At 44.2% G+C, this 26,307-nt stretch overlaps 2 protein-coding genes across 6 annotated transcripts in view; one reads left to right on the top strand and one right to left on the bottom strand.

The window, feature by feature from the left end:
• On the top strand, positions 1-23,682 carry si:ch73-217b7.1 (ensconsin). Of its 4 annotated transcripts, none has more exons than XM_034528195.1 (19): positions 1-529; positions 12,275-12,418; positions 12,574-12,651; positions 13,257-13,420; positions 14,181-14,298; positions 15,264-15,374; positions 15,596-15,691; positions 16,879-16,998; positions 18,121-18,269; positions 19,067-19,206; positions 19,365-19,594; positions 19,708-19,858; positions 19,975-20,167; positions 20,267-20,371; positions 20,460-20,510; positions 20,602-20,635; positions 20,808-20,922; positions 21,035-21,251; positions 21,778-23,682. In XM_034528195.1, exons 1-18 carry the CDS (start codon positions 484-486, stop codon positions 21,219-21,221), a joined length of 2,232 nt encoding a protein of 743 aa, XP_034384086.1. In that variant the 5' UTR covers positions 1-483; the 3' UTR covers positions 21,222-21,251; positions 21,778-23,682. The 4 variants fall into 4 exon arrangements, with proteins under 4 accessions (XP_034384086.1, XP_034384089.1, XP_034384085.1 ...); XM_034528194.1 differs by having other exon boundaries at positions 2-529; positions 21,035-21,213; XM_034528196.1 differs by lacking the exon at positions 15,596-15,691 and having other exon boundaries at positions 3-529; positions 21,035-21,213.
• A 198-nt stretch (positions 23,683-23,880) lies between these two features.
• Positions 23,881-26,307, bottom strand: part of armc1l (armadillo repeat containing 1, like) — a 2,549-nt gene continuing 122 nt past the window's right edge. Inside the window, exons 1-7 of one of the 2 annotated variants that reach the window (XM_034527974.1) lie at positions 26,218-26,307; positions 25,619-25,786; positions 25,385-25,476; positions 25,007-25,181; positions 24,783-24,899; positions 24,481-24,555; positions 23,881-24,355 (exon numbers count right to left, since the gene is read on the bottom strand). The exon at positions 26,218-26,307 is cut by the window's right edge and continues 122 nt beyond it. In XM_034527974.1, the coding sequence (XP_034383865.1) occupies positions 24,158-24,355; positions 24,481-24,555; positions 24,783-24,899; positions 25,007-25,181; positions 25,385-25,476; positions 25,619-25,771 (810 nt within the window). In that variant the 5' untranslated portion in view covers positions 25,772-25,786; positions 26,218-26,307 and the 3' untranslated portion in view covers positions 23,881-24,157. Of the gene's footprint in view, positions 24,356-24,480; positions 24,556-24,782; positions 24,900-25,006; positions 25,182-25,384; positions 25,477-25,618; positions 25,787-26,194 lie in introns of both variants that reach the window. The other variant, XM_034527975.1, reaches the window with a different exon arrangement.

The following is a 26,307-nucleotide window of genomic DNA, read 5'->3' on the forward strand; positions in this document are numbered from 1 at the left end:
TTGACAACACGTTCTGTTATACTCACATTGCCACTAGATGTCAGCATTGACCTTCAGACATCCCTGAGATCATGTTTCACTTTGTACCTTGTCCCATCTCAAGTTTATCAAGCAGTCCTTTTTCAAGCACTATAAATATTATCCAGACAGATTAAACCCATATTACGATTATACATGGATTAGGCAAGAATGCACATTTTCCAACGTAACAGGTGAGGTGTATTGGTTTATGAAGGTGCATTAAAAAAAGGCCCAGAATTAAGCAAATGTGTGAAGTATGAGACTAATAGTGTGTGGGAAGTGTATTATGTCTCGATTACGTTCACACACCCGTAAAGGTGTATTCCACTAATAGGTGTTAGCCTGCGTAGTCCCCCCACCTGTCCTGTGGGGGGGTGAGTCAGGAGGGTGCCCGTCTCGGCATCATCGCAGCAGGTCCCTCGGGTTCCTGCGGCTGATCCCTCTCAGCTGACGTCAGGAGAAATGGCGGACCAGGATGGCAGCGACGCATCTCCTCCCGAGTCCCAAGGTGAGTTCCTACAGACAGAAAAGTTTGTGTTCCTTCTTTTCTTAAAGTTTTTGTTTTAAAAAAATTAAATAAAAGCACGAGCCGATATTTAAAAAAAAAAAAAGGCACCAGAGCTCGGCTGGAGGAGCGTCCGCTGATTTCGGTCGACGTTTGAGCGCTGACGTTGAACTACGGAGAGAGACTCGGGAGCCGCTCGGTCACGGGAGTGAGATTAACTATCAACACCGAACTCACCGGACCGGTTGCTTTAACGTTTCTTTAAACACGAGCCGGTTCTCTAAACCGAAGAGTACAGTTTTACCTCTCGTCGTCGTGGCCGAAAAGACATGTTGAGCTTCTCCTCGAGCTCGCGCACACCTGTTGCTGACATTCTGACAAGCCCCTCTCCAGTTGACGTGACAGGTGAATTCATGGACATGAGCAGAGGGGTTCTCGGGATGGCGGAAGCGTATGCTTTTGTTAAATATGTTGTCATTCTGTCAACAGTTTGGACTCGCGTGTCAATACTTTTTTTTTTTTACTTTTTTTTTTTTTTTTCTCCAACACCAGTTGACCCCAAACTTTTATTTCATTGTGTAGTCATTAAAATATCAACGCGAGGACTAAATAAATTAATAGCTTGCAGTGCGTTGTTTAAACTACTGGTTTATTTTTGTCGGCCAGCATGCAATTTGAATCGCAATTTCTCTTTGCATAATAAAATAACAAACGTAAAAATATAAATGGTGGTGTGTTTTGGCAGTGTGTGAGCTGCTGTCAGTCTAATAATGTTCTGTTCAGGGCAAATCCTCAAAGCAATGGCCACGTACCGTGAGTGACGTCGCCAGAATCAAGGAAAGAACAATATTGTGGCTACTCCCCTTTATTGTAATTCAATACTGAATAAAAAAAAGAAAAGAAGGCAGGCCATTTCTGCATGGTGTATTTATCAGGATATTTGCACTTTTCCGCTCTGGCCGTTCCTCAATTTGTATTGACACAGCAGGTGTTTTCAATTAGCTGCTAATGGAAAAACACCTGCTGTGACGTCTCTGATTGGGATGTTGTTCAAGAGGTGCGTCAGAGGGTTTACTTCTTGAATTACTTATCCATATATATATATATATATATATATATATATATATATATATATATATATATATATAGACACTGTATATGGTGGAGGCGGATCATGTAATGTGTTAATGTCGATAATTTTAAGTAAATAACCTCACACACTCGCCACTAAATGCTTCACCATTATCCTCATTCTGTCATCTTTGCTGGGGTTTGACTATGCAGAAGATCAACATGTGGCTGGGAAATGGATTTATTTTGGTTGTTAACACACTTTTGTGAAGAAATGTTTTCATATTAAAGTAGGTAGTGGAAATCTGTGACCCTGAGCTATAACATATAAACAATGAGCTATAGTTTGCTGATCTATTTAATAACAGACTAGATTAAAGTTTGAGATGAAAGATTAAGAACGTGTGTAATTTTGTCAGATAAGTGTGTTCATGAAGTTCATGAAGTGTACTACATACTACACACTACTGTAATAAAAGCATCATCATCATCATTCACTAGCAACACTAACACAGATGTTATATGTTGAGTGGGTGTGTCGTTGAGTCTATGAAGTGGATGCGATCTTAATTTGACTGAGGTATGTCGACAACACCTACTAGTGACTCAGTGACCCAGATGCATCTCACTTTGACTTCACTGTACGCTATAAGGAGCTTACAATATCACATGTTTACTCCACCATTTCTAAACCTCATCTTGTCGGCTTCAAACTGTTCACTCGGTGAGCCATCAAAAAGCATACAGCTTTTATCGAAAACTAATTCCAACATAAGACTAAACGCCACCATAGCTTTGTTCCCAAAAGGCACTATTTCTGTCTCCTCTTTTCATCCTAAGCATTATCATCATCTTTCAGTTTTCCCATGAATAACTGCTTGCTTGCCAACTCTCCGCATCGTAGTATTCATAAACAACTTCCTTGTTTCGATGTGTCATGTGTCTTATGTTCCCACGCTGCTGTGAACTGTTCGACCGCCTTTGAGCATAACAGTGAAGCTGGCTATAATGTTGTGACTGTCCTACGGGATTATCCGCTGTTTTCTGACATTTTCTAATCTGTGCCATCCAATAGTTGCCCCATCATATGCCTGCACAAAAATGCTTTGTTTATTTGTCTCTCTCACTAGGTGGCAAGACCAGTTTCAATATCTCTATCTTCATCAGCTGACATATGGAACATGTTGCATTTACCTTTGGCCTATTTTTTTTATGCAGCTATTGTTGTTTATTTTATACCATGTCAAACCTTATGTAATCACATATCTATCTATAAGACAATGTGGTTACCACATCTAAACACTGAGAATATTCACAAGACAAAGGCTCTACATTAACATGTTCAACAAGGAGAGTATTTTACTTTTAAAATGTACTAAACTACTTTGTTGAGAACTAAATTTACACCTTATACGTCTTGCTTGAAAGATAATCATCCCTTTTACTTGAATGCAACATATCAACTAGATTTGTTGTAAACATTTTAATTAAACATTAAAGTTTATATTTTTCGATTGCTAAATGAATCCGTCTAGACAACAGTCAACATATTTGATCTAATCCCGTGCCTGTGAATCTCCTATGCACACATATGCAATAGGTGTGAGAAGGGTGTGTAGCCTCGCCGCTCCGGTTTAAGTGAGGGTAGGATTACAGCATTACTCTATCCTGCAGGGACAAAGATCAGATGGCTCTTTCATGAATGTGTGGTTGTACAGCATTGTGCACCCTGAGGAGATGAGGCAGCAAGTCTCGTCCTGAATGTCTTTAGTTTATATGACACAGTAGATGCTTGATGGGAACGTGAATTGTGTGAATGTGTTCTTTGCTGAATACTCTGCTCTGAATTAGTCTTTATAAGATAAGATAAGATATCACTTTATTCATCCCCAGGGGGAAATTTCTCGAAGCAGCAGCGAAAATGTTTATATATCTACAATAAAATAAAATAAAATAGCTCCGCAAACAGTTACCTCAATCTCTGTCCTACCAAAAGAAGACGTGCATCTGTAATAAAGACAGAGCGCATCATAATCTGAAAAGTACGCTCATCGGAAGGGAAACAATATGCAACATGGGGCTGAAACGCTAACAAAATGCAAGTAGCTAGCTCAAAGCATTAGATTTCATCATGTCAAAGTTCTATTATTTTAGGACCATATGTCTATCAAATGATGATGGTGGGATGGGAAAGGTTAGGTGTTATCAAGCTATGTTCGAGCAAGTTATTGTAGTTGGCTAAGATAACAATAATAACATTGCATACTGTTTAGCTGTAGACATTGTTAGTTGCCTAACTCAACGTTCGGCATACTGAGAGGCAGGATCGTCCAGTTTTCTCATTCTTCCCTCTGATGCCTCGTGTTTTATTTGTGTGTAGTTTTCTGGAGCCGGCGGCTCATAAATACTTAGTTGTGGGTGATTTACTGTGTTCGTAGTTCATCCGACCATGCAGAAGTAGTTTATGTTATTTGCTGGCAGAAGAAAGTGCCAAGGAGGCACCTTCACACAATACAAAGTCAAGTGAGAGCGATTCATGGTGTTTCCCCTCCGGAGTGGGCGGGACTTAATTGCATTCTGTCTCTCCAGGTGTCAGTAATTGTGTCTAATCATTTCATTGCCTTGCAGTCTTGGGCCACAGTGTTTTTGAGAAAGATTTCAAGCTGTCATGCTGGTTGTTTATTCTCTGTGTGTATTTGCCTTGGTAGATGTGAGCTTAGCCTGCGTAACCACATGCCACTATATTGCTTGTTCAGGCTGATGTTTGCACTGTTACTGGATAAGCCTCCAATAATGTCGCCTGCAATATCTTTATTATGGCCCTATTATTTCTTCCGCCCATCCATGGCACCCGCCATATGTGTGTCATATGCTCAGCAAATCTTCTCTCTTTACCAATTTTCATTTCTCACTCTTTCATATTCAGAACATTGTCAGCGTCAGAGTACAAAAATGAAAGTGAAGCACAACTTTAGTATCTGTTAATACTGCTCGGATATGTCACTGTTGATCGACATATTCTCTTTGCCGTGTCCTGTTCCCGTAAAGATCCAGCAGGACATGAAAAGAACGATTTGCATATTCACTGTACCAACCTGCTATGTCAAATAGTCCATGGCTCTTTAAGCAGAGAAAGGGGCGGGGACATATAGACCATGTGCTCTATGAGCACACCCCTTCCACAGAGGCAGCTCCAGCACTGCATTATTTGCTTTGGTGTGTGTGTGCATAGACGTGCATCCCTAGTTGTGTGTTACATTAAAGTGTGTCCTCTGCTCTCTCGCTCTCCCACTCTGCCACTGCATCATTGGTCCGTGTGCTGCGGTTGTCAGGGAAACTCTTTACCGGTACCGGCTCACCTTGCCCTGCTGGATTTGCACTGAATATTTTAACGGCCCTGCTGCACTCTCTTACCCGTGTGTATCTGTGGGCCTGTGTGTGTGTGTGTGTGTGTGTGTGTGTGTGTGTGTGTGTGTGTACAGTCAGTGCCTCTGTGATGTGAAGTTTGCTCAGCAAGAGAGAGGCGAGGAGGAAAAAGGGGGACTGCAGTAAGAGTAGTGACAGCAGCAGCATCAGCATCTCTTGAGGAGTGAGGGAGTCAAGATGATTGCAATCTTTCCAGCTTTCGACCAAGCCGGTTTTGTGGATTAAGTCTTCTTTTCTAAGCCAGACGACAAGAGCTCATCCTCAGATTCTGTTTCGCACTCCCTGTCTCTGTCACTCTGTCTCTCTGCCTGGCACTGCCATCGCAGGCAGTATTTACAAGGCACAGTGGGCAGTTCTGTTTGTCTCTCTTGTGTGCTCTCCCTCGTCATCTCTCCAAACTTTGTCCTTTGACCTTCTTTAACTGTCTCTGTTTTTCTCTCACATAATTTCATTTCCTCCACGTCTCCTGCTCCCTCTGGTGTGTCCTCCTTCTCTCTGCTGCCTCAGACACAGAGCAGCAATGTACAACCAGAGGAATTAGCTGTTAGCATTGTCTGTTAGCTATCTACATCTTCACTGCAAAGAAGGCTTTTAGGGGTGACCCCCCCGTCCCCCAACATCTTCTGGCACTCACCACTGACCTGCATCCTCACCCCCCACCCACCACTGCAGGGTGGGATGGGCAGGGGCACGGTGAGTTAGCCAGGGGCTCGAGGGCTAGCAACAGGGCAGGCGATGCCAGATAGTAAAGGACGAGATAAAGGAGGAGGTGGAGGTGGGTGCTCGCGGGGCAAGTGGAAGCTGAGGAAGGGGGGCAACCGTTCAGCCATCCCGGCACTCTTCACCATCACCGAGGAAGAGGAAGGACAGAGACGGAGAGATGCTTGCAGGAGGAAGAAAAGAGGTATGGAGGAAAAGGATGGAGGGAAACTGACAGGGGTGTTAAGTGTAGAGCAAAATGGATGTACATGTTTGAGCTTCATTTAAACTACTAAACGGTGTGTGTGTGTGTGTGTGTGTGTGTGTGTGTGAGTGTGTGTGAGTGTGTATGTGTGTGAGGGCTTTCATATCTGGGACAGAGAGGCTACCAGGGAAATGAAAGGTGCGACCAGTCTCTGGAAAGTCACAGGAGTAGACTTGAAGTTGTGGAACGTTTAACAAAAGTGTATGTGTGTATTTGTTAAAAGAACGTGTGTGTGTCTGTGTGTGTGTGTCTGTGTGTGTGCGTGTGTGTGTGTGTGGTATAATCTTGCAGAGGAAAAGTCCTCTTAACCCATCATTCTCAACCAGCTGACAAGGCGGATGAGAAAGCTGTGTGTGTGTGTGTGTGTGTGTGTATGCATGAGTGTGTGTGTGTGTGTGTGTGTGTGTGTGTGTGTGTGTGTGTGTGTGTCGGAACAGCTGACAAGGCAATCTTGGGTCAACACAAGGGCAGCAGACGAGAGTGAAGGTGCAGTCTACTTCACACATGTATGTGTGTGTTATAAAGCATCAGTAAGCAGAGCGGTCAGTCATCAGGACATCATGTGTCTGTAGTCACAGCAGGTATCAATGTGCAAACTTGTTACTGAGCTTCTCTTCCTGCTTTTGGGGTTTAGTCTAGAGCTTCAAATATCTGAGAGCAAAAGATATTTGCTTTGTTGTTTGTTTACCTTTTCGTTCATCCACTTCATACGTTTTCATTCAGTGTCGACGAGACCTGCTGTTGTGTTGCATTCCCAGGGAGAGTTGGTTTCACTAAACCATTTGTGTCTGACTTGGAATTAAGGTCTGAAGAATAAGTAGTGAACTAGAGTGGAACAAGCTATGGGCAGTGCTTTATGGGTATTGTAGTGTTCGAGACGGAATCTGCACCATGCTGCTGGCCTTAAAACCAATAACGTGGTATACTGTAAAATAGTATGGTTAAGTCAGCAGTGCTGGGTAAGGGTTGCAGAGACACTAATGTGATGCAATGGAGCACCTGTTTAGTTCAGTTTAGTTTAGTACCATTCTATATGTATTTTTTGCTCATTCAGTTATTACTTTGTTCTTTTAAAAAACGGAAGGGTTTGTTCTTTGACTCATGGAAACAGGAGGTCGATCAAATATTAATGTTTTTATGAATCACTTTATTCACTTAGCTTCTGTCATACAGTCTTGCAGCTCAAAGGTAAACCTGACTCCATGGAACTAAAGTAGTATAATAAAGAATAAAATAAAGAAAGAGACGACACAAAAGGTTGATCGCATTTCTGAATAAGTGCATTTCCTTTTAGTGTTAGACATGATTCTCATACTTAGGGTTTTGCAGTTTTCTCTTGGGACAAGCATGTGCATCTCACTTAAACCATAAATAATAGAGGATAACAGACAACAGTCTGTGTTTGTTTCAAAGGTACCAAGTATTATACATGTTTAAGGAGGCTAAATCGTCAAACATTTATATATCCCCTACATTCATCAAGGCATGTAAGACTGTTTTGTTGTATTCAACCTTAGCCTACCTTTTAATTGATCATGAATAGTGCAGCCTTTATTAATCCTACATACAAATAAAAGAATTGGATGTTTTCGACATTGGTTGGTTGAGTGCCTTTAGTGATTCTTAATCTCTGACATGACATGGTCATCTTGTATCAATTTGGATGCCAACTCTCAACAAATCAGCCAATAACCAGTTTCCTGACGACATTACAACAATCATAAAATAAGAAACGACAAAATAAAAAAAAGGGAGCTTAGCGTTTAGCTTAGCATTAGCCGCGGGCTAATCCTCTCAGGTTGCAAGGGAGGCTGGAGCCACGCAGCATGCTCGCCTGCTACCCACTGGCCCGGACCGCCCATCATTAATCGCTAGCTCTGACCATTTAATCTGACTGCCAGTGAGTGCAGATAGATTGGGGGTGGGGAGCGTCTGCACACACAGAACACACCACACACACACACACACACACACACACACACACACACACACACACACACACACACACACACACACTCCAGCACTAAGGGAGGGAGGGGCAGATTAAACAGTCACACTCTCCCTATGTCTCACTCTCTGTCTCTTTTACACACACATACACGCACACACAAACACGCACACACATGGACAAAAGGATGGGGGTTGGAGCATCGCCGTCAATCGGCTCTTAATAACAGTGACACTGACCAAAGCTGACCCCTCTCTCTTCTCCCTTCCTGCTTTCCCTTTCATTTTTCAATTTATTTTGGGTGGTCCCTTTTTCCGGTTGTTTGGAATTTCTTCTTTTTGCTTTTTCCTTCGTCCTACTGACTGCGCCATGGTCTTTGGATCTGAGCTTATCTTCCACTGTGTGAGATGTTTACAGGAAGTAGGAACGTTGTTTCTGGCCCTCCATTTGACCAGTAGGAGCAGGGGCGCTAGCGAGGGGTTCAACAGGTCACACACTGGCATTGGCAGCCTTTTGAATCATGCACCAAATTCCAGGTAAAGACATGTCATTTGATCCAAGGACTTCTGCCTCATTGATGAATCGACACAGGTTGAACAAGGAATGAACCCAAGTTCGCTGCGGTCTGTCAGCAACGGGACGGTTTTGTTTTGGCTCCGTCTTCCAGCAGATTAGATTTGAAATATGTTCATGATGTTAAAGTACAGGTTGACGTTAAGGGTGTTTACATCCACTTGAGGTGATATATATATATATTTTTTTCTTCACAGGCTGTTAAATGGCTTCCTGGTGCATGCAAGCAATTATACTTTCTGCTATTGAGGTTTGTTTGTTTAATGACCTCAGCAACAGATGGACGAGGCCGTGAGATGAAGCAGGAGGAAACAAACTGCACCAGAAATAAGCAAACTGTGAAAGCATTGCATGTGATGGAGCATATTTAACTGTTAAAGCATTGCATGTGATGGCGTTTTGGGAGAGAATGAATTGTGTTTTAAGTTCAGTTTGACACCCCAAGCTAAATGTAGCATTTTGTTTTGACCTCTGACCTCAGCTGACCTCTTCTTACACACGGGATGACCCCAGTTCATAGTTTTCTGTCTGGTTAACTATGCAAAGCCACACACATAGACATTTTCTTTGAGTTCAAAAAGCTGCGTCAGGCCTTGTTTTCTCCAGTCTAACTCAGGACAGTATGTAGAGCAAAGCTGGCTGTACAGTGAGATGTCAATGTATTTTAGGTTGACTTGTGTTTTTTGTTATGTATTATGTGCATAGACTCTCAGAACTGGAGATGCATCACACACACATTCATTCACGCACACCTTTGACATGCCCTCAGTCAACCTCCTTGACCGGATTCATGTGCCTCATTTGCAAATACTAATAGACAAGATGACATCTGTCTATTATTCAAATGGTAAAAAGAATATAGCCACAGTGTACACCAGCTGTACTGTATTTATGCTTTGATAAACACCTGTTTGTCATTGCTATTCCTGTTTGTTAGTCATTTGTAAGCAGTTTACAGAGTCATTTGCACCCATGGGAGTGGGTATATTATAGATTATATTGATCAATTATGAATCATTTCAGTGTGAGATGTTCTAATAACAGTATTATATAATATGAATATACAATTATTCTGAATTGTCACTGGAACACTTCTTCTTTTTTCTTCTTTTTTACCAGTCATTGTGTTTCTGTGCCATTCATGTAAGGTATGATTTCTTATTAGTGTGGTTCAGAGCGTTCCCAGCACTTTTCAGTCAAGTGCTTCAGTTGAAGCTGTCAAGAGGAAACGTGGTTCTGCTCTTAGCCTGTCACCACCACTGGCTCATTGGGTAGAGCTCCACTCAGCTTGTATCAGGCGGTCTACTTCATCACTCACGAGAAGTTAACTTGCTCAAAAGGAAGAAAAAAAAGCTCCTTTATGTCTTTTCGAAGCAAATGTTCGTTCACGTGACCTCTTTGTGGAAGTTGCTTATAATCCATCCAGTGTAGTATTTGGCAGCAGGACATTGTACTCTTTTCTCAATGAGCTAATCATTTGCTGAAGGAGAATTACTTTAGGGGAACAATACATTCATTGACTGGACATTATTGTAACCTAGACGGGCCCAGCCTTTCCTGTCACAATAGCCATTATGTTTGAATAGCGCTGCACCAGAGGCAGGGTAGACCTGCTAATACTTGTGTACACACCTCCGTGGATGTCCCATAGACTGCGAAATGCAATACTTCTGCAGATATGACCTCACGTCTTTGTTCTGCACGTCCTTTTGTGGATTACCGCAAAAATACCTCAATGAGTTGGGGTGGAGACAGCGATGGCAGTTTAGATCTATAACAGTATCTGCAACATGCCACAACATAAACCATAAAGTGTAGCAGTACGCGAAAAACAGTCCATTGTGCCTAATTGCTTAAATTGCGTATCGGTATCACACAGACGAGTCTGGTCGTACATCAATGGAGGCGTTGGAATGTTAAGTGCACTTCAGCGTGATCAGCAAGGCATTGAAACTCGTACTTTGCTCCTCTCTGCCACCGGCACAGTTAATTACCCCACTGAACTAACGAGTCACTGAAGTGAAGAAATAAAGAAACCACGGAGACAAGAGTACGATTAGGTGTTTTCAGCTGGTGCTATTTCGGGGGGGGGGGTCAGCGTGTTGGAGTTTGTCGGTTGAGTCTGGGTCAGGACGACTGATTTAATTCTAGCTCCAACTTTCTGGGACAGATTGGTGTCTGTGGAGCTGGCGAGAATTATTTCTGCACACTAACAGTGTCTCCTCAAAGTGTTCAATCATTCAGTTAATTCGTTGCCACCTTGACACCGTTTGTCTTTGCATCCTTGACTGTTTGAGAGCCCAAATCACAAAAGGTGTGTACATGTTGGAGCAGGCTCTTCTGTTTGTGCATACGAGGCCCGTGTTGAGCTCTGTGCCTGTGTCCGGGAGGTTGACCTGAAAGTGCTGAGTCACCCTCAGCCTGATGGTGTGTGTCATTAATCAACAGCCTAGCTCTGAGCTGAGTGGGAACACTGCAACAAACGGAGGGGGGGGGGGGGGGGGGGGGGGCGTTCGAGAATGCAGGGAGAACCATTTAGTTCCACCACATTTAGTTTTCCCCGTCAGCCTGCAGACGTTGTGCTGTAAATGTGGCCCAAAAGCCAGCTTGAGAGTGCAGTAGAGGCGGTACATGCAGACTGTCAATCAACCTTTGCATTCTCACTCGCATACATCATTCACACAGCTATTCTGAGTTTAGACAACACAATACCATGTCTGATTGCACCCTAGTGACCCATTGGTATGGTTAGTGCCATAACCTTTTATGACTGACGGTAACACATATTCTAAATGCATATTTTCTATGTGTTTAGACAAAAAATGAATTGCTGAAACGAGGTTTAGAAATGATCAAATTCTCTCTATTCTTTCAATTAAAGTGGCCCCCTTCACCGCTTCCTATCCACACTCGGCACCCTTGCAAGGACCACACCCATCTTCAAATGTCGTGCTCTGGTCTTCTTTTTGATCTCAACTACACACCTGTAAAGTTTTCTGATTGCTATCACAGCGACTCCATCTGTCTGCCGATGGGCAGAAATGTGAACACCTGGCAAAGTACCAAAAGCCGCCACTATGATACTTCCTGCTACGGTTGGTGTCTCCAAGACCACATTTTATCATGATCACACACACATAGCACACACTGACAATGTGAGAACACCACGTTGTCGTGGCTGGTAGTTCCCACATTTTTTAGTAATTAGTGAGCACGACATTATAATAATTACAACCTGTTCGTCGTGCACAAGACCGAGTCGTTCATTCCAGTCGCCTCCTTCTGGAGACACTTGTCCTCGCTCTGGATAGAGACTCTTATAAGGCTTAACTTTAGCTTGGGGATGACTTGTTAAACTTATGTTGACAACATTTGCTTTGCAAAGGATTGTTGTTAGTAAAATGCAATTAACGAGGATAAGGACAAGTTTACCGCCTGTGGATGTCCTTGAAGCAGGCGCACTATACTTCCTGCCTGTTGTGCTGTCTTATCTTGTGCACACAAATTAATAATGTGTGGCCTTGATTATTTGTTGTCCATGGCCACTCCCAGGCTCTGTATGTCTGACATATGTTTGCCATGGACCACAGATGGAGATGCTGCTGAATGTGACACTATTATTACAGTTTTGGATGTGATGGATCTACCTAATGTAAAATTCTCCTGGTCTCTCTCTCTCTCTCTCTCTCAAATGTCTTGTTTTCTCTCTTGGTGTCTCTGTCTTATTTTGGTTATTGACACTCGTCCGGTTTGTCTTTCTCTCCAGCGTCTTACTCCCAGTATATATCGGAGGATGGCCACGGCTCCTCGGGCTCCGGGAAGACCTACACTCCCAACTTGACCCCTACCCCCGGCCCCACCCTGACTCACACCACCACCAGCCCCAGTTACAATGCTGCCACCAAAACGGGTCAGTCACACCGGCAAACAAAGACATGTTTCACACACGTTAAAATAATTCTGGAGAGAGATAATACAGGATCGCTTCTTTTCTTTCACCCCCAGTGGCACAGTTGTTAAATCTGCTTGTTAAATCTGCTTGTTTAACAGTCGTTTGCGTTGCAGACTCGTTGCTCTTCAACAAGATCGACGAGCGACAGAGGTTAGCCCGTGAGCGCCGGGGGGAGCGTGAGAAACTGAATGGTGTGTATTCCTCAACTGTGTGCGTTTTGCGTGTCGACTGTACATTAGTGTGCAGGCGGCTTTTTTAATGCATCCCTCACTTTCTTGTTGGTCTTTCCCGCAACATATCCCAGCTGAACTCGGCCGGTGCTGTGGTGAAGGGCCCATTTCTCCGGGTGTTACATAAAGTCGTTGCCGAAGCCAGGCACCCCCTGTTGCCATGGCGTCAATGTTGCATAATGGGTCAGGCCATGGTACAGGGTTTAGGGAGTGCTTGTGGTTTGAATGTGTTTTTTTTGTGTATGGCATACCACAAGAGATGGGGCTGAGCAAGTCCATGGCCGTGTATGTTTTATATCACTGAAGTGTGTTTGTGTTCATAGTGTTGTACAGTGGTCATACCTCTGGCCCCAGCTGAGGGGCAGAGGGATTTGCTTTGTGTTGAGAGCTAAAGCCTAGTCACATGATCTCCAGTTGACCCATCACACTGCTGCTATAAGCCTGTGTGTGTGCGTGTGTACCAGTTTTTTTATTGTTTTTTTAGCGTGTGAGCAACAATGAACACGCGATAATGCATGCGCATCAAAATCCTTATGAACCGAGGATATGTTTTGTGCGTGCCGCAGCTGTCAAGGAGGCCGAGTGGCAGGCACGTGAGGAGCGAGCCCGGCTGCACTATGAGAAGCAGGTGGAGGAGAGGAGGAGAAGGCTGGAGGAGCAGAGGGTGAAGGAGGACAGGAGACGGGTTGCCGTGGAGGAGAAACGACGGCAGAAACTGGAGGAAGACAAGGTCTGACACACATGGTCCTGTCCACACCTGTGCGTTACAATCTGCTACTCCTCACCTGAACACACCTGCATGCACACCGTCTCGTCACAGACGGGCTAATAAATAATATTTTTTAGTGAACCATTTACACGCTCAATGCCCATTCCCTCTTGAGTGATTTGGAGTTTGAACTTTACTGCCGACTCCTATCACCTGATCTTAATTAATTTCCACGCCCCATAACATAGACTGTGGGGAAACATAGACGTAGTGTGTTGGAGTTTTGATTTGGGTTTGATATTTCAGAAGTTATTGGAGCTTTAGAGTAAATAAAAGTCGTGGCTGGAGATGAGGTAAGAAGAGCTGAGCTGATAAGCTGAGGTCCTCTGTCGGTCAAGCAAACACGCTCCAAAACATCCAATGCTGTCTCGTACTGCTGCTTTCAAATGTTGGGGTTTTGTTAGAGCCATCCATATAAATAATGTCATACTTGAGGAGTTGCAGGTGTCCTGTGACTCTCTTTACAGTGAGCTCTGATTAGGTTATTGATTTAATGAACATTGGGACACTGACAAGTCAAGAGAAATTTTTTAGATAAACCAGACCTTTGATTTATAGTGTATCTGCCAGGTACTTGTACAACTGGTGTGTGTGTGTGTGCTCTAAACACACTTCACTCACAGCGGAATTGTTTCCGTTCTTGCAGCGATATTTGCATGTCGGGGTGTGTTTTTAATCTATTTTTCACGCTGATATTGTGGTGTTGTGTTCGTGACTTAAGGCTCGCCATGAGGCGGTGATCCGTCGGTCGTTGGAGAGGACCCAGAGGACCAAACAGAAGCCCAACCGGTGGTCTTGGGGAGGGCCGCTGCAGACAAACGCTCCCAGCACGCCAGCCGGTACTTTCACACGTCACACTGCACGTACTACCTGCAGAAAGTCACAACACTAATAGCGCCCTCAGGTTTATTGAATACAATTTGAAATCTCATATCTCCCTGATATCCGACAGTGTGTCCCTTGTGTAAATATGTCTGCCTGCCTCTGCGTGTCAGTATTGTTCTGCCATGTGTATATTTGAACTTTGCAGATCCCCTGCCCTCTGTTGTTACTGCTGACTCACACCCTGCTCTGCCCCTCCCACACTCTCTCTCTCTCTCTCTCTCTCTCTCTCGCTCTCTTTCCTTATTCTCAAACTCAACCTCTCTCTCTCACGTTCTCTCTCTCTCTCTTACCCTGGCTCTGGGATCTCCCTCTACCTCCTCTCTGCTCTTTGTTTCTCTGCCATTGTGCTTTCCCCTCCTGGTCCAGGTTTTGTCGAGTCGGCTTTCCTCTATCCACTCGACCTTGCTGGACTGGAGCACATGCATGGTGCTTTCAGTCTCTCCCGCAGATACGGAGTGGCCTCCCAATGTGAATATTAAAGCACTGTGTCAGATAGCCAGCCAGTGTTAGCCCACTGGCTCTAGCACTGTGACTGTACCGCAGCGTTATAGCACTGGCTTTAGTGCAAATGTAGGCCAATGTGAATGGCAGTATTAGTGTTTGTTGTTTGACTTGCATGTAGAGATCCAGTTTTTAACTTCATTTATATCCCAAGACACAGTCATTCAAACCATTATAGCTCCATTTTTAGATTACATAAAACCCATTTAGCACTAATTCATTTTCTAATTTGTTCTCCCCTTTAGCAACATGTTGGTAGTTTTTCATATATATATCTAACCCGATTTAACCAGAACAGACTAGAGTAACCCTTCAAAGAGAGATTTCTAGCTCCAGCTCTCTCTTTCTTCCCCCACCCTCTTTCCACCTATTCAATGTCTCATACATTTGCTTTTATCATGTTTTTCTTTGTTTCTAGATGCTGAAAGGCGGTCAGTTTCCACAATGAATTTATCCAAACACACAGACCCAGTTATTACCAAGCGCCTCTCCTATTCCTCTGCTACACTCCTACACTCACCGGACCGAGGTAATGGAAATGGAACTTATCTTGAACTCACACACACCAATATATGTCAACATGTTGTGACTCATGTGTCTAAGCGCTCAATTATGTTTTCTTTTACACACTGCTGAATGTTTGTTCATATTCAATATTCAGATATGGGAGTTGTATTGATCAACTCATTTTATAAGTGCTTATTTAATCCTTAGATCATGTATTCTTTGATGTTCATATGTTGCTGACAGGCTTACAGATGAGAACAGCCTCCTCCCCTGTCATTAGCAAATCTCAGTCCAAACCCCGCCTCCACCAGGGAAAGACCACCCAACACAAAAACACAGGTGTTTTCTGGGAACTTTTTGCAGCTGGGCTCCTCCCTATTATATGTTGCACACTATGTTGCAAAGCCAAAAGATCGAAGGCTGGAAACTGTTGAGGAATTCCCAACACAAAGTTGTGAATACCCTGCAGAAGCAACTAGATAGTTATTTTAATAGCAATATGTGTAGATCATCAAGTCCAACTTTACAGAATGATGCGATGAGCAATCTTTACAATACAAACGGCATGTAATATATGCGTGCATGTGTTAGCACTTAGGATCAAGATTCCTCTCTAGCGTGACCCCTTTCTCTAATCCTCTGTAGGATAATCTTTTTGTTTTTGTGGGAACACTGTACGTTGTTTTGTCCCCCCCCCCCCCCAGCTGAAAAATCAACACCCGACAATCAGAAATAACATAATTACAGACATCAAATTTGATCACGTGTCAAGTTTCATGCTGCCAAGAAAATCTCGGCACACTTGAACGGACCCTGTTAGAAAACATCACGAGCGAAACGTGCCATTGTTTGAATACAATGTTTGAATACAAGGAGGTGTAGATTAGAGACTCGGGTTCCTCTGCAGTTTCCAGCCCAGGTGTATCTTGGGCCCTCACCCTGAAACCTGCAACCTTGAACTCTGCTTCATCCTCAGGAGGAGCACCGCTGCATGTTTTGCTTGATAAACTTTTCCTTTGGATCTTCTAAGTGGCAAATGAGGTTATCGCGAAGATTAATTAATCGTTGGATTGTCCACTTCGGCATTATATGCTCCACATTATGCACAATATGCCAACACTCCTACCTAGGTAGCAATGTCTGCATGGCATAAACTTCCAGCCCTTCTTGAAATATTTGCCAGATTCCTTTGTTTATTTCTTGAAGCATTTTCTATAAATGTAATATGTAATATGCCCTTTATTTGGCTGCTCTCCTCCCTGTGTTTGCGCTTCACTTCAGGCTGTTTGCCTCCCTTCTAAACAAACTGGTGCATGCGGGTGTAGGTGTGACATATCAGCCTGTGCATGCTCACGACTTCACTTCGGCTTTCGCCTACACCGCTGTGCAGTGCGAGCAACAAATGGCGTAATTGCGCGCAGTTTCTAATATCCTCTTGACTTTATTCCCGAGGCTAATCGGTGGGCAGTTAATACTTTAAGCATGTTATCAAACCTCATATATATGTGTTGCGTGTGTGTGCTCAGGCCTGCGCCGTCTCCCGTTGACGCCGTGGGAGAGCAATGTGGTGAACCGCCTGCAGCAGCCAACGCACTCCTACTTGGCTCGCAGCCGCAGTGCCATGAGTCTGTCTGGGGAGCAAACAGGTAACACACACACACACACACACACGTCCCACTTTGCATCACAGCTGGGAGCGTTCAACGTATATCTTACACTCTTTATGTTTTGGCCTCTTGACAGAACGGTTTCGGATGTTAATCAGATTTGTCCGAGACTTAAAGCATTACACCGTCTGAAGCTTCCTACACCAGTCTGTATCAGGCGCTCCAAGCTCTCACAAACACACACACACACGCACACACACACGCACACACAGGTCGCAGTGTAACGAGTAAGCCGTTCCGGAAGTATTCCCCTATTGATATACTGTCTCCGACTACTGTCACTACGGCAGCAACGGTGTGTTTGCTTCGGTTTGTTTTGAGAAGCCCCGTGCTGAAATATGACTTAAATAATGTATAGTCCATTGTGTGTATTTCGGCCTGTTTTTGTTGTTATTTTGTTCTGCTGTGTTATTCTTAACTTTTTGTGTCTGCGTTTTTGGAGTAATCGCACTCTCTCCTTACACAACAACATACACGTACACAACAACTCATCATATTGACCTGCACACAGCCCACTGTGTCTTCTTTTGCTCTCCTCTAATCTGCACACTTTTACACATTACACATTGCCTACAGTGTGCGAAGGCGCACTTCTTGTGTGTTGTGTATTTCTCTGCCTGCATACTCGCTTTAATTTTCAAAGTAGAGATGCTTCCACTTTGTAGAGCAGCGGTTGGGTTGCCACACCACTCCGATAGTGTGATAGCACAACGTGAATGGAACATGTTCCCTACTGCGCTGTGGTTTTAAAAGCTTTTCTTTTTCTCACTCTCTAACCTGGTTTTACTAAATGCTTCTCTTAAAAAGTACAACAGCATATTAGCAGTTGTGCTTCCAAGCCGCAGCACTAATACCTCCTTTCTCTTCTTCTCTGTTTCTACCAATCATCTTATTTTCCATCACTCATCAATCCCTCCCCAAACTCACGCCTTCTCTTTAATAATTCACGTGACACCCTTCTCGTTCCTTCTTCTCCTTCGCAATGTCTTGCTCCTTGCTCCTTGTCCATCAAACTTTTGCTCATCCCCTGCTCCACACCTTTTCCCCGTAACGCTCCGAACTCCCGCGTCACCGTAGCCATGCCTGTTTGTCCTCGCTCAGTGTCCTGCCACCCCATGGGCTCCATGTCCTTCCAAGCCCTGCAGGCCCCGCCGCTTCCTCACTGCCGCAGCCAGGAGAGGAGCCTCGGCAAGGGCGCGGTGTCGTCGTCCACCACGACTGCCCGCAGGAGGACCACCGGCACCACGCAGGTGGGTTACATCATCAACCTGCACATGCGTTTGACTGAATACTGAATCGAGTGATGAATTTGATACGGGATAAAAAGCTAGGCGCTTATTTTTTTTTTAGATGCGATGTATTCATACGATAATCTATTTGAATCTATTTGCTAGAATATTTATGGTCTTGATGTTGACTTTTTTCATACTGATGATCAGTCGGACACGTTGTGTTTGTGCTCCTCACACACGGACACGCACATCGCACTGTCCATCTGTCTGCTGCTCTGTCACAGCTTATACCATTAGAGTTTTAGGTGGACATCTTCTGTACCTTTTTGTTCCACTCAAGGACCCCGTAGACACATGCATAAACCATACATGTACACAAACACATTCATAATCCAGACACAACCCAACATACTAATGATACCACTTATGTGCCATAATGTCTACATACCCTGAAGGTCATTGTTAATGCAAGCAAGGGATTTTTGCCTCCTCTACAAATAGGAGATGATACATGCCTTGTAAGTTGGTCGCATTGAGAAAAGGTAAATCTTTTATTTTGGCAACAGCTCTTTTTTTTAAGTTGAGTTAAGTTGCTGCCAGAGGTTATGCACGGCCAAAGGAAGGCTGTGTGAGTCTAATCCTGTTGCTGATCATCTTCTGCTGCTGTCAATACCCGCTCCATTTGTATCACCTGATCACTGTGTGTGGCGCTAAGGACATTTTTGTGAAGCCCTATGTCGGTTTCCAAGATCCTGCCCATTTTGAATAATGATTAATTTGATCTCATTGTTTCCCTCCGTCTTCTGCACCAATAGCAGAAGTACCGAGACAATGTCAGGAAGTCATGGAGCAACCTGTCTCTCCCATTGGCTCCATTTTTCACTTTGCCCCCCAAAATGCGCCCCACTTCGCCAGGCAAGAAGAACAGAAAAGGGACAGCGCCCTCTCCTGGCAGGTAGGAAAACATAACCATGATATCTGGACAGAATGAGGCACATAAACGGATTAGTCACACATTGGAGTTATGGATTACTGGGAGCAGGGTGGGAGAGGGTGTAACAAGGTTTTGGGCAAGTACAAGTACATGAAAAGCGTTTTTGTTCCTGAGCACAGGCCTCCACAAAAGCCAGCAGGGCGCCCTTCAACTCCCAAGCTGCTTAAGTCGCCTGGGGCAGATGACCCTGGAAACTTCCGTCCTTTCAGAGTCACACCGGAGAGCCTCCAACCAACCAGAGCCCCGGACGGCAGTGGAGAAGAGCAGGTTCTCGGTCCCCTTCAGCCTCGACCTCAGCCACTGGGTCAGAACAAGACCAGTAGCGAGCAGACAGCACCAGCAGCGAGCGGTCAGCTAGCACCCTTTTTCACATCCACATTATCATGCAGCCTGGATTGTTTTTATTTATTCCTCAGTCTATGAGATACGCCGGTTCAAATGCTCATGGTTGATGCCTTCTAGAGAGAATAAGCAGTCCTCCAGCCTACAAGCCCTCAGCAGGCACCACAGATCCAGAGGAGGCGAGTCGTATCCTGGCTGAGAATCGACGCCTGGCCCGCGGGCAGAGGGAGAGAGAGGAAGAGGAGCGAAAGCAACAGGAGGAGCAGAGGAGGTAAGCTGGCCACGCTGCTTGTGAACGTTGAGCCTGATCCAGTGTGCAAGGAGATGGATAAAACTGAAGGCGTGTGTATCTGCATCCTCCAATGGGCTTCTCGTGTGTTTGTACAGGTTAGCGCAAGAGGAAATGGCTCGCCGCAAGGCCGAGGAGCGAGCAAAGAGAGAGGAGGAGGCTCAGCGACAGGCGGAGGAGGCTCAGCGACAGGCGGAGGATACGAGAAAGAATAAGGAGGAGGAGGAGAGAAAGGGGGAGGAGGAGAGACTTCAGAAAGGGAGAGAGGAGGCCGAGAGACTCCAGAAACAGGTGAGAGAAGGTGTACAAGCGAACTGAAGGCCGCACTTTGCAGACATCTGTTGACCGAACTATATAAAATCAAACTCCGTGGGTGTGTGTGTTCGTTAGAAAGAGGAGGAAGAGTCTCGACAGAGAAAGGAGGCGGAGCAAGTGAGGCAGGAGAGAGAGAAACACTTCCAGAAAGAGGAGGCCGAACGCCTGGAGCGGAAAAAGGTGGCGCTTGTTTACACACACACACACACACACTTGTAACATAATATTCCTTGTGCGTGAAAAATATATGTATGTATTTTTTAACCAGCGCCTGGACGAGATCATGAAGAGAACAAGACGTTCAGACACAGTCGAGAAGGTAAAGGCAGAACAGAAACAGAAATGTGGACGTCCGACTAACCACAAAGAACCTGTGTGTTCACTCTCTTTGTATTCTTTCCCATCTGTAGAAAGTTGTCCCCAACAGGAACGGAGACGGCGCTGGTAACTACATTTTTTTACTTCTATAATCATACATTCTTTAATTATTCTGAAAACTGAATAACCATTTTTTTGCAGGAATATAACTCTCCTGTTGTACATTTCAAATTGTTCCACTTCAGTTGTTCCCACGATGTTGTCTCTGAGAGCCGTGTTGGTTTTCTCTCCTCTTCAGTGACACCTGCCACTCCGAGTCCATCCGCAGTGACGGCGGCACCGACGCACAACAGCAATGGCAACGGTCGCCAACCTGAGCCCAACACCACAACACTGAGCCATTCTGACCAGAGGTAGATTTACAGCAAACATAATATACAATATGCACGTGTTTGGGGTTATATTTTGTCACATTGGTGGCTGTAATGAGGGTAACATTTTCCTCTCCATCTTCTGTTTTTCCAGGGAGAACGGGGAGTTTGAAGAGGTGATCGTACTGCCTTCGCATTCCAGGTTGTCTCCTCCTGAGGGAGAGGAGGAGCAGCAGCAGGTGGAGGAGAGAGTTCCTGTCTTAGCCTTCACGGAGAACGGCCTCCTAAAGCCTCTGAGTGGAGTAGAGGATATCTCAGCCCAGCAGGGACCCGGTCAGTGAGCGTCCTCTTTGCCCACGAACCCTTCTCTGGTATATTCTCTTCGTATTGGTTGCAGAAGAAGTCTCTCACTGCAGTTATATTTTGGTGTCATCATCCTCTAAATATGATCTGATAACGTTTCCTCTTCTGTGACTCTGGAGGGAGTTTGACAAAGTCAGGGGACATTATGATGTGATCAGGGTAATTTCTTGGATTGAGCTCGATGCTTTTCCAGAAAACATTGTAAACATTTGGCATGGAGTTTGAAAGATGTGGACATTTAACCAGCAGGGAGGATCTTCATCCGGGTCTATACACGCATGATCCAGAAGCACAATAAAACTACACCTAAGTCTTTTTATTTTATTGCTTCTCAGGTGTCAACATCAAAACTTATTACACATTTCTTGTTTTTTCATTTGTGTGTGTCTTTCTGTTCCTTCTCCTGACCTCCCTCTCCCTCTTCGCTTCGCACTGACCCCCCATTGTCAGGTCGAAATGGGCAGTTGACTTAATTTAGGAGGTGTTTTTTAGCCAGCAGCTGACGGTTTTTCTTTGTTGCCCTTGTTTGTTTAGATGTTGCCTGATGCCCTGTTAGACCGAGATGATCCCACACCCAGAGAGACAGGAAGTGGGATGGCCAGAGAGAGATATCGCAGAGCTGTCGGATTGAACCGAAGGAAGGACTCGCTGCAGCGGTCAGACCCTTCCGGAGGTTCGATTTTCTCCACCTCCCACGACAGAAGAGCACCGCAGCCATTTCCCAAAGATCTCCCCAAAGCATCTTCAGAGAGGAGTTACTTTTCCCTCAGCAAACTGTGGGGAATAGATCGTCTCTCTATAACTTGATTACACTCAGTCACAAAGTTCTGTGTGCAGCCCCAACTACCCCTGATTCTGAAGTGAATGTCTGGAAATCACTGGAGGTTTGAATGCCTATTCCATGTTTTGACTCCTGTGTTTTGTATGTGTGTGTGTGTGTGCGTGTGCGTGTGTTTGTGTTTGTGCGGACGAGAGACTAATAATGACGTAAACTGAGATCAGATGTAAAGTCTCCAGCCGATACTTGAAGAGATTTTCCGTTGCTGTAGACACACTGTAAGCGGATCGAGGTTAGCAACGTGACGTTTGAACTGGAACTCGCACAACAGGCTCCGAATTACAAGGTTTCATGAACGCGTTTTGCTCTCTTTAACTAGAACCTCATAACTATAGATTTTCAATGTTCACATTGAAATGTTACAGAAGAAATGGGATAAGGAATAATGTCGGTGCATAAAGTTGTATTAAGACTACAGGAAAGTCATGTAATGTAATATATTGTTGCTGTGTCTCCAGTGTTTAAGACTAGAGGTTATTATTGGGGTTGAGGCAGGGGCGCTGGAGTATTATGGAGTTTAAGTTAAATAATGACAAGATGAAAACACTGTCACCTGAGAATTAGTGTGTAAACTACTGATTTTATTTTTGTTTAGTTTTATTTAATTGCTGTACAGATGAAATGTGATTCTTTGTTTCGTCCTCAATGGCGTCTTTGTGTTTTTAAATTGAGAAAAAAAAAGAATATGCTTTTGACTTTTAAGTCCGGCCCTTTTCCTTTCGTTTGTTGACCCTTTTACATTTACCCCGTCGGTGCTGCATCCCGCGTCCAGTTCCACTACGTCGAACTCGGCCGATGTCGGAGGAGTCCGCTGTAGCTTAGCCACCTTGTGTTGGGAGGTGGACTTTTATTTTCGTCAAGCAAATACAAAAATGGTTTCAAATCATTTGCTGGTGAAGTTTAATCTGAAATAATCTGATTCGTTTGATCATTTTTTGATGAAGGATTCGAGAAGAAATGCTGCTAATGTTGACGTTCCTTTGCCTTACCGCATTATAGAGAGAATGAGGGGACTTGTCTTTCTCACTGAAATGAAGTTATGCATTCTCAGCCTGAGCTTTGACATTCTGGCCTCATGCCAGATTCATTTTAAGTTTATGAATACTCATGATGAAAGGTTATGTCATCATATAAAAGGTCAAACAACTGGTCCTTTTATAGAACTTGTAATGAAAGACAAGAGAAGGGGATTAAAGTAAACCACTGGAACTGAACCATTACACTTCTGTGATAGTCACTTCCGGTAACGCTGCTCTCTTGGCATTTATTTCTCAAACCTTTGCACTTACGTTTCCTCTTTGTTCAAATCTCGCAGCACCACCAAAAAAAAGGAGGGAAACTTCTCGGTTACGTAGCGCTGGTGTTCCGCCAGTCGTACGAAGCATTCTGTTCAGCTTGACTTGATAAATTGCTTGTAAATAACATTATACATATCCTATAAATTATGTTTAAAAGCCAAAATATTTTACTAAGACTGACCACGAGGCTCGGAAAACTAACACGCCCTTTACTTCACAAGAGGCTGTGGGATGAGATCTTTGAACCACTGTAAAGATGTAATGTTTGGCAGGTAAATAAAACTTTTTGAAATGATTATACTATTCAACGATGTGGTATTGCAATGATTTTCTCCTGATCTAAAAAAAAATGAATAGTGGGAAGATAATCCAAGATAATTTACAGTGCACATTGAAAACATGTAATACTTTGTAGATTTATTTTAGCATTAAATCAAAACAACTACCAACAAACAGCCATTCTTTTTTTGTTTTGTTTTTTACTTGAGAAAAGAGAAAATGAACAGTTCGACCAAGAAAATATGTACATTTATTGAAAAGTAAATTAATAGAAAAAAAGTCCAAAGACAAAATATATATTCAAGTGCGTCTCCATTCAACTAAGGGACTTGATGTCAAGTTGGTGAAGTTGACCATGTGCACTAAGCCGGGATGTTGGCCTGTGGTGTGCTAACACCCAGCATGTTGTAATGTCCACTCGTGTAACAAACGGGAGCAGTTGTAGTCCTTTTGCACAACTTTTCGTCACTGGATTGCAGGGAATCAAATTGCGGCAGTTTCACCAGTAGAATGTGTTGGTGAGGAAACTGGCAGCAGAGTTGAGCCAACTTCCACTGGAATCTTTCTTCGCTGTGGTGCGGGAAATTGCTCGGTCGACCGCTCTCTCCGGGCTCTCCTCTTCTTCTGGGAGGTAGTCTGGTAGAGGCGAGTTTCGCTTCACCGCCACTCCAGATTGTTGGTTTAGAGATATAAAAATCTAAAGAAAAACGAGTGGAGAGAGGTTATAGGGAGTTCAATGTGAACTCACAATCCTTGGTTCATTCTCATGTGGATACTCACATAGCATACTGTCAAAATGTGTGCTTTATGATCACCACTCACCTCTTCTCCTGCCTCATTCTTAACCACCTGCTGAGCTGACAACACCTTCGTGGCGGCAATGGCAGATGCCAGACTCTGGAAATTCAAAACATCAGGGAAAAGGGTGACAGGAATTAACAGACATCAGCTAAAGATCAGATTAACTGTTTTAGTTCTCCAGATTCCTGCAACAAATGTATATCAGCAGATTTGATAATGAAATACAAATGTTGACTATAACTCCAGGGGTATGAACTGATATATTAACTGGCCAGTTACTTCCTAAGTAGAAGCTGATAGAAAACGTTGTCTCTGTGGTTTACCTCAGTGGGCAGGTCAGAACGGATGCGGACCGTGCATCTCTTGGAAGCCATCTGGAAGGTGAAGCTGATCACTCCTTTGACCTTGAGAAGAGCCTCCTCACACAAACCTCGTTGGTCCTTGATACGAGAGGGAGAATGTTAGTTAACATTAGTAACTTGCTGCAATAATTCTACAAATAATAATAAGTATAGTTGCGTGTGTGTCAGTCAATGAGTCTACTCACCGTGCTGTCCAGCCCCTGGATGTGAAGAGTGACAGACTTGGCCTTCTTCTGGGTGGAGTTGATAAAGAACTGGGATTTCTTTCGATTCTCCCTCTCAGGTATGCGTGGCACAGTTGCACTCAGAATGTTATACAACTCCTGGGCCAAATCCGTGATGTCAACAGACAGATCCTCCCTATATGGAGACATATTGGATTTAATGTAGCCTGGTTCCAGAACCCTGAAAAGTACCAAACCATCAGTGCTATAACATGAAATAGTAAATGTAAATGAGGAAAAAAGTAATGTAGTTAAAAACGTAGACAGTTCAAGCAAGACTGCAAGTGGAAAAACATGAGCGCACCATTCGAGCAGCCCTCCAAAAAAACATCCCCTCACCTCCCAGTTAGATTCTCCAGGCTCACCATCATACCCAGTTCACTCTTCATGGTGGAGATGTTGGGGGTCAACTCAGCCAAGTAGCGCATGGTCTGAGGACAAAAGATGGATTTAAATATGCAGTACGTTTATGACAACGGGTCCACCCAGCGATCCTACATGTCAGAATGTGCTAATGGTGTATTTTAAAGTGAATTCAGCAGGAGAGGACAACCACGAGCTTCCATCACCCACCTGGAGAGTTGCGAGCAGCACGTCCGGATTCTGGTGGTCCAGGAAGAGAACCAGCCCGGGGAGACAGCCCTCATCCTGGACTATCACCTCTCGGTTCTGCGGCTCCGAGGCCAGGTCCCGCAGCTGACTCACTACCGACAGTGCATCCATCATCTTCGTTAGCTTCACCTGAACCCGAGAATGGTACCGTAAAAGTAAGCGTGTCGTTAGCCCGATTTAAGGTAAACGTTCGGCGCTGTGATGAACGTTAAAAAAAAAAGCAAATGGACGTCATAACCGGATGATTTTAGATAACGTGGCGGCCACTGGTGTGTGTTTAAGCTATGAACCTCGAAGTAAGGAGACCCTTTTTTAACTCTAAAGTAAGTTGTCCTGTCAAGTCGCATAGCAAACGCTGACGTCATGGCTAGCTAGAGAAGCTAACGCTCGCTACGTTTGGCCCGTGAAGAAGCTGACCAACTTAAGAAAAACACAGTTTATTTCGGTCCGTTGCGCCGTTTGAACACACACGTATAATATGTACACAAAAATAACCATATAAATACCCCGAAAGTACGACGATTGTGGTGAAATTACGTTTGTTTGTGATGTGTTCTTACCCAAGAGGAGAAGCAGCTCGTGTACAACAATACAAATTAGGTGCCCGGATTTGTGGCACGCTATTGGTCGAGTAGCCGTTGCCTCCGCTG

Source organism: Cyclopterus lumpus, chromosome 24, assembly GCF_009769545.1.
Source record: "Cyclopterus lumpus isolate fCycLum1 chromosome 24, fCycLum1.pri, whole genome shotgun sequence".
In the NCBI taxonomy this organism is placed as follows: Eukaryota; Metazoa; Chordata; class Actinopteri; order Perciformes; family Cyclopteridae; genus Cyclopterus; species Cyclopterus lumpus.

Bases quoted from the DNA above. Each gene is read 5' to 3' on its own strand.
- si:ch73-217b7.1 (XM_034528194.1), top strand. From the start codon at position 484: ATGGCGGACCAGGATGGCAGCGACGCATCTCCTCCCGAGTCCCAAG. The intron at 14,299-15,263 runs GTACTTTCACAC...CTTTGTTTCTAG, and splicing joins CGCTCCCAGCACGCCAGCCG to ATGCTGAAAGGCGGTCAGTT. The intron at 20,511-20,601 runs GTAAAGGCAGAA...TCCCATCTGTAG, and splicing joins GTTCAGACACAGTCGAGAAG to AAAGTTGTCCCCAACAGGAA.